This window comes from Myotis brandtii, unplaced genomic scaffold, assembly GCF_000412655.1.
Source record: "Myotis brandtii unplaced genomic scaffold, ASM41265v1 scaffold139, whole genome shotgun sequence".
NCBI classification, from domain to species: Eukaryota; Metazoa; Chordata; class Mammalia; order Chiroptera; family Vespertilionidae; genus Myotis; species Myotis brandtii.
The window spans coordinates 197,440-205,149 of record NW_005354965.1 but is presented as its reverse complement, the minus strand read 5'-3'; the positions used below and the strand labels follow the sequence as shown (position 1 = coordinate 205,149).

Sequence of the window (7,710 nt, the reverse complement as noted above, 5' to 3'; positions counted from 1 at the left end):
AGGGCCCTCTCGGGTGTCGGCAGCCTCGGAGGAGGGAGGCCCGAGTGCCCCAAGCCCGGCGGGGGCCACCCAGTCTTCCAGGGCGAGGTCGCAGGCTCGGCCGGTCCTCCTGGAGCCTGTCTGGTGTGTGTGAGCAGCGCTTGGGGCGGGGTGTGACCCAGAAGTGCCTCTGGGACGGGCAGGCTTTGCCCTGTAACCTGAGGCCACTCCTTTTTTCTTACTGGAGGGTATCTTTTCCATTGATTTTTTTTCTTTTTAAGAGCGAAGAGCCCTGGCCGGTTTGGCTCAGTGGATAGAGCGACGGCCCTCGGACTGAAGGGTCCCAGTTTCGATTCCGGACAAGGACACATGCCTGGGTTGCGGGCTCAATCCCCAGTGTGGGGCGTGCAAGAGGCAGCCGATCAGTGATTCTCATCATTGGTGTTTCTATCTCTCTCTCCCTCTCCCTTCCTCTTTAAATCAATAAAAATATTTAAAAAAAAAAGAGCAGAAGGGTGTTGGTGGGGAGATAGAGAAAGAGAGAGAGACAGAGAGAGAAGTATCGCTCTGAGAGACACATCGATTGGTTGTCTCCCCACGTGCCCCGCCCTGAGTCTCTCTCTGCCTCTCCCTTCCTCTCTGAAATCAATATATATATAAATAAAGAGCGGAAGGGTATTGGTGGGGAGAGAGAGAGACAGAGAGAGAGAGAAGTATCGCTCTGAGAGAGACACATCGATTGGTTGCCTCCCCACTTGCCCCGCCCTGGGCCAGGGAGGGGACCTGTAACCCAGGTACGTGCCCTTGACCAGGAACTGAACCCACGACCCTTCGGTGCGCAGGCTGGTGCTCTAACCACTGAGCACACGGGCCAGGCTGCGGCTCCTTTTTGCTCTCACGGCCCCGTCTCCGCTCAGCCTGCAGCCAGCAAGTTGTCTGATGAGTTTATGAGTCGCACCCACTGACAGCACCTCCGTCCCAGGTGGGAGGGTGAGGCTCAGTCCCAGGCGGAGCCGGCCCTTCACAGTCGCAGCCAGGGGGGGCGGGGGTGCGCACAGCTGGGTGGTCCTGAAACTCCTGGTGATTCTAACGCTCAGCGGGATGGGGCCACGCCCCAGGCCACCAGCTACTCTCAGAGCTTCAGCGTATGGATTTGGGGGGGCCCAGAACTATCATTATGTTCTACTAGAGGCCGGTGCATGACAATTCGTGCGGTTCCTCAGCCCGGCCTGCGCCCTCTTGCAGTCCTGGAGCCCTTGGATGTCCCACTGATGGCTTAGGCTCACCCCCAGATCGCCGTCCCCTCCCTCTGCCCGCTGCCACCCGCCTTGGCTGGCCTGGCGCCACCCGCCTTGGCTGGCCCTGCCCCCTGCCAACCTGTAGTTCTGCCGTTCAGTCGATTTGCATATTAGGCTTTTATTATATAGGACAAGTAATAAAAACACGCTATCCTATTCAACAGTGACGGTAGCAGCACCAACACAAATAATGAAAACTAACCCTGAGCCGAGGGCGTGGAACTGGCACTTGGCGGGTGTGAGTGGACGCCCGCCCCTCACGGGCTGACCTGTGGGGGTCACTGTCCCGTCCCCCCACATCCCTTCTGCTTCCGTCCCACAGGGCCCAGCCTGGGCGGTGCGCAGGGCAGCGGTGCGGAGCCCGCCCCCGAGGAGGCCGAGGGGCTGGACCCCGAGTCCTCGGATGACACGGACCTCAGCAGCAAGGTGAGAGCTTTTCATTTTCACCTCCCGCGTCCCGGCCGCCTCTGCAGCGGGGCCCAGGAGTTCCACGTGGGAGATGTCGCTGAATAATTCTCAGAACCCAAAGGCAGCCTCGCTGACAAGCCCGTAGCCGGGAGGCAGGCCCAGATGTCACTGGGTGAAGTCCGACCCATCCCCTCTCGCCGTGCGGTTGGGTCAGCTCCGTGGTCTGTGACTCGTGATTTGTGCCGTGAGCTTCTGCGCCTCGTGCCCAGCTTTGGTTAGAAGTGAGCCTCTTAGCGTGGCTCAGGGGTTGAGTGTCGACCTGTGAACCAGGAGGTCATGGTTCAATTCCCGGTCAGGGCACATGCCCAGGTTTCGGGCTTGATCCCCAGTGGGGGGTGTGCAGGAGGCAGCCGATTCATGATTCTCTCTCATCATTGATGTTTCTAACTCTTTCCCTCTCCCTTCCTCTCTGAAATCAATAAAAATCTATAATAATAAAAGCATAATATGCTAATTAGACCGGACAGCCGGACCTCCTTCCAGACGACCTTCCGGACGAAGCCGGGGCTGCGAGGGCCAAGCCCCTCATGCAGACCGTGTGCCCTGGACCTCCCGTATATTCGTATATAAAAGGATTTGCCGAAGGTTAAGCCGTGGCCCTTACTTGACTTTTACTTCTATTTGTGGGGGGCCAGTGGCTCTCTAGAGAAACAGGTATTTCCGTGCTGAGAGAAGACATTTGGAAGGGAATTTATGTAGTTATTTTGTTACTGAGACTAAAAAGGCGGATTCTCGATTTCCAGCGTGGGTGGGAGCACAGCTATTCTTCCTGTCCCTGAAGCCTTAATGCTGAATTCTTTCTGACTTGGGTCATCTGTGCTCCCTGTCATCGCCCGGTCCTCCTTCCCTGGTGGGTTTTGAGTCGTTTCCGTGTTGAATGCAGTGAGTCATGAGGTCGGGGGCGCAGGAAGGAAGAGGCCAGGGTCTGTCCGCTGACCCCGGGCGTCTGTCTGACTCCACGGTTCTTTGTGCAGAAGAGGAGGTGCTGAGACGCCCGGACACACAGGTCGGATGTAGGGACGGGCGCTGCTGTCCCCGCTCCCTGTCGGTGTCAGTGTGTGACGGAGGGTGGGGCCAGGTCGCAGATGTTTGAGGATCCGATGGGCTGCAGCCTTAGGTTCCTGTTCCTGTTCCTTTCCCTGGGCCGGGCGCCCGCGGGTCCTGCACTCCTTCGCTTCTGCTTGTTCAGGTTTTATCTTTATTTGGTTGTTTTGTCATGCAACCCAAGTTCCGTAACTAAAATCGCCTTTTGTGAATTAAATTTCTCGCTTAGGATATTTGGAAGCAAAAGCTTTAAGTTAAGCCAAGGAGTCTTGGAGACGGGGCCCTAACTGCATGTTACTAATACGTGAGGAGCCCGGCTTGTGTAGCCCAGTGGGTTGAGCGTTGGCCCATGAACCAGGAGGTCCCAGTTCGATTCCCGGTCAGGGCACAGGCCCGGGTTGTGGGCTCGATCCCCAGTAGGGGGCGTGCAGGAGGCAGCCGATCCAGGATTCTTTCTCATCATTGATGTTTCTCTCTCTCTATCCCCTTCTCCCTTCCTCTCTAAAAATCAATAAAATAGTATCTATAATAGTAAAAGCGCAATATGCTAATTAGACTGGCCATCCTTCCAGACGACCTTCCGGATGAAGCCGGGGCTGCGAGGGAAGCCCGGGTCCTGGGTGCCGGCAGCCGGGGGAAGGAAGTGTGTATGTAGTGAGCGCTGTTCCATGGTAGCTCGCTCATCCCCCCGATACCCCGGGGAGGAAGATACTGTTATTCCCTCTGTTGATAGAGGACAGTATTGGAACAGAGAAGTTAAGCGACTTATTGGAGCTCACACAGCTCTGAGGTGGCAAACCAGGCCTTGCGTGTTAACTGCTTTTCAGAACTGCCCTCTGGCTGGATGGCTGCGGGCTGGTGGTGAAACCAGGCTTCTGAACAGGAAGGAGTCGTTTAACCAGTGGGCTGTGAGCCTGTTCCGATGAGGGCTCACCAAGTGCTCAGCTGTTTTCCTGAGGCCTAAGCTTTCTAGGTCTTTTTTAAAATGATTTAAACAGCACGTGCACAGCTTAACTTTCTTGATTAGGGTTAAAAAGTTTTTGATGCATTTCATATCAGTGTATAATTTTTCTTGAGAATAAAGTGAAAACTTTTGCGTGTGAACTGCCAGAGTATGGAAGGATGATTTTGAATGCAGCAGGTTGGGTGTAGAAATCAATGAATAATAGATTAAACCAGTAAACATATACATGAAATAAAAGAGGTAATCATTTTTCATCCCGGCTAAATATGTGACAGCTGTTGATTTAATATTTTTTGCTGTTTTTCCCAAATGAATTGTTTTAAGAAATATTGGGCAGGATAAAGAGAAGGTGTGTTGGAATTTTATGTTTTTATTTTATTTTAGATTTTTTTATTGACTTTATTGGGGTGATATTGGTCAACAAAATTACATGGGTTTTAGCTGTACAATTCTTTAATATGTCATCTGTATATTGTATTATGTACAGTAACATTGAAAAAATCTAATTCTTAAAAATTTATTTACTCTTTATTATCATTATTTTACTTTTATTGTTGACATGATCATAGATGTCCCCCATTTGCCCCCACCTTACCTCCCTCCGACAATACTGGGCAGGATGGAGAGAATGTGTGCTGGAATTTTATGTTTCCAGTTTTTTAGAAATAACAGTTTTTGCTCCAGGCGGCCTCTTGGGGTTGAGCAAGTGGATAGTTGTGAGCTGCTGGGTGGGGTGGCTCAGGAGTGACAGGTCCTGGTGGGGGTGGGGGGCAGCGGCCTCCGGGTGTGTCTGGCGGAGGCTGGGAGGCCCCTGGGCACCGGTGTGTCTGGCGGAGGCTGGGAGGCCCCTGGGCACCGGTGTGTCTGGCGGAGGCTGGGAGGCCCCTGGGCACCGGTGTGTCTGGCGGAGGCTGGGAGGCCCCTGGGCACCGGTGTGTCTGGCGGAGGCTGGGAGGCCCCTGGGCACCGGTGTGTCTGGCGGAGGCTGGGAGGCCCCTGGGCACCGGTGTGTCTGGCGGAGGCTGGGAGGCCCCTGGGCACCGGTGTGTCTGGCGGAGGCTGGGAGGCCCCTGGGCACCGGTGTGTCTGGCGGAGGCTGGGAGGCCCCTGGGCACCGGTGTGTCTGGCGGAGGCTGGGAGGCCCCTGGGCACCGGTGTGTCTGGCGGAGGCTGGGAGGCCCCTGGGCACCGGTGTGTCTGGCGGAGGCTGGGAGGCCCCTGGGCACCGGTGTGTCTGGCGGAGGCTGGGAGGCCCCTGGGCACCGGTGTGTCTGGCGGAGGCTGGGAGGCCCCTGGGCACCGGTGTGTCTGGCGGAGGCTGGGAGGCCCCTGGGCACCGGTGTGTCTGGCGGAGGCTGGGAGGCCCCTGGGCACCGGTGTGTCTGGCGGAGGCTGGGAGGCCCCTGGGCACCGGTGTGTCTGGCGGAGGCTGGGAGGCCCCTGGGCACCGGTGTGTCTGGCGGAGGCTGGGAGGCCCCTGGGCACCGGTGTGTCTGGCGGAGGCTGGGAGGCCCCTGGGCACCGGTGTGTCTGGCGGAGGCTGGGAGGCCCCTGGGCACCGGTGTGTCTGGCGGAGGCTGGGAGGCCCCTGGGCACCGGTGTGTCTGGCGGAGGCTGGGAGGCCCCTGGGCACCGGTGTGTCTGGCGGAGGCTGGGAGGCCCCTGGGCACCGGTGTGTCTGGCGGAGGCTGGGAGGCCCCTGGGCACCGGTGTGTCTGGCGGAGGCTGGGAGGCCCCTGGGCACCGGTGTGTCTGGCGGAGGCTGGGAGGCCCCTGGGCACCGGTGTGTCTGGCGGAGGCTGGGAGGCCCCTGGGCACCGGTGTGTCTGGCGGAGGCTGGGAGGCCCCTGGGCACCGGTGTGTCTGGCGGAGGCTGGGAGGCCCCTGGGCACCGGTGTGTCTGGCGGAGGCTGGGAGGCCCCTGGGCACCGGTGTGTCTGGCGGAGGCTGGGAGGCCCCTGGGCACCGGTGTGTCTGGCGGAGGCTGGGAGGCCCCTGGGCACCGGTGTGTCTGGCGGAGGCTGGGAGGCCCCTGGGCACCGGTGTGTCTGGCGGAGGCTGGGAGGCCCCTGGGCACCGGTGTGTCTGGCGGAGGCTGGGAGGCCCCTGGGCACCGGTGTGTCTGGCGGAGGCTGGGAGGCCCCTGGGCACCGGTGTGTCTGGCGGAGGCTGGGAGGCCCCTGGGCACCGGTGTGTCTGGCGGAGGCTGGGAGGCCCCTGGGCACCGGTGTGTCTGGCGGAGGCTGGGAGGCCCCTGGGCACCGGTGTGTCTGGCGGAGGCTGGGAGGCCCCTGGGCACCGGTGTGTCTGGCGGAGGCTGGGAGGCCCCTGGGCACCGGTGTGTCTGGCGGAGGCTGGGAGGCCCCTGGGCACCGGTGTGTCTGGCGGAGGCTGGGAGGCCCCTGGGCACCGGTGTGTCTGGCGGAGGCTGGGAGGCCCCTGGGCACCGGTGTGTCTGGCGGAGGCTGGGAGGCCCCTGGGCACCGGTGTGTCTGGCGGAGGCTGGGAGGCCCCTGGGCACCGGTGTGTCTGGCGGAGGCTGGGAGGCCCCTGGGCACCGGTGTGTCTGGCGGAGGCTGGGAGGCCCCTGGGCACCGGTGTGTCTGGCGGAGGCTGGGAGGCCCCTGGGCACCGGTGTGTCTGGCGGAGGCTGGGAGGCCCCTGGGCACCGGTGTGTCTGGCGGAGGCTGGGAGGCCCCTGGGCACCGGTGTGTCTGGCGGAGGCTGGGAGGCCCCTGGGCACCGGTGTGTCTGGCGGAGGCTGGGAGGCCCCTGGGCACCGGTGTGTCTGGCGGAGGCTGTGAGGCCTCCCGAAAGGCTGTGAGATTCTGGGTCAGGCGCCCCTGTGAGCCGTGGGGTGTGTTCACCTGGGGAGACTCAAAGGGCCGGTTTTAGATCTGAGCTCGGGGGCGGGAGTGGCCTTGTGCTTTCTCCTCCTCTGGGGACAGCGTGGCCTCGGGGACAGCGCGCCCCCACTTCCTCCCGTGTGAGTTCCTCCCGGTGTCGCTGGGATTGCTCTCCGTCCGACAGGACGGCTCTGAGCACCGGGAGAGCCGCCCATTTCCCGGGGACTGACCGCTGGTCCCTCTCCCGCCGGGGGAGCCGGCTCCTCCTCCGCTGCCCTGCACTACCTGTGCCCCTACTGTGTGCCTGTCCCCTCCCGGGAAGTCGGCTGGGGGGGTGGGTGCGTGCAGAGCCTCCTAGGGCAGCTCCCAGGTGGAGGTGGCCTCCGTGCTGGGCGGGACGGCCATGCTGGCTTCTGCATCCAAGGTCACGGCCTTGGCCAGGCTCCGTGGGGAGGGCCCGATGGAGATGGAGTTTGATGTCCTCTGGCCACAATATGTTTTTGATTTCAGAGGGAGGGAGGGGGGGAGAGAGAGAGAAACGTCAATGATGAGAGAGAATCATGGATCAGCTGCCTCCTGCACGCCCCACACTGGGGATCGAGCCTGAAACCTGGGCATGTGCCCTGACCGGGAATCGAACCCAGGACCTTTGGTGCATGGGATGATGCTCAACCACTGAGCCACGCCGGCCCAGGGCCATCGAGAGCGTTAAGACGTGCGGCTTGCGGGGCCCGCCCCAGAGGTTCTATTGGATGATCTGGGGGCAGCGCTGGGAGGCTCACAGGCGCCCCCGTGAACCCAGCCTGACCCAGGGGAGACCTGCGGGTCCCGGGGTGTCAGGGCCCAGGATTGGGAAACTGTTTCCGCAGCTGGAGAGGTTGGAATCTTAGAACCCTGACGCCCTAAATGTCCACCAGATCGTCCCAGGCGACAGGAGGTGGAGACGGGGCAGTGCGTGAGCGGGAGGGACACGGGAGGGACAGAGGTCGGACAGGTCGCTCCGGAGTGCCGCTGCCCTCACCTGCCCTGCTTCCCACCTGTGCTCTGGAGAGCACGGAACAGGGGGCCGTGTCCTGCCGCAGTCCGCGCGAGATGAACCCCAGTGACCCGA

At 60.8% G+C, this 7,710-nt stretch overlaps 1 protein-coding gene across 1 annotated transcript in view; it reads left to right on the top strand.

Annotated features, from left to right (window-relative positions):
• TIAM1 (T-cell lymphoma invasion and metastasis 1) overlaps nucleotides 1–7,710 on the top strand; it is a 92,589-nt gene that overhangs the window by 49,952 nt on the left and 34,927 nt on the right. Inside the window, exons 10-11 of the mRNA XM_014535194.1 lie at nucleotides 1,600–1,703; nucleotides 7,650–7,710. Coding sequence (XP_014390680.1) covers nucleotides 1,600–1,703; nucleotides 7,650–7,710 — 165 coding nt within the window. The remainder of the gene's footprint in view (nucleotides 1–1,599; nucleotides 1,704–7,649) is intronic.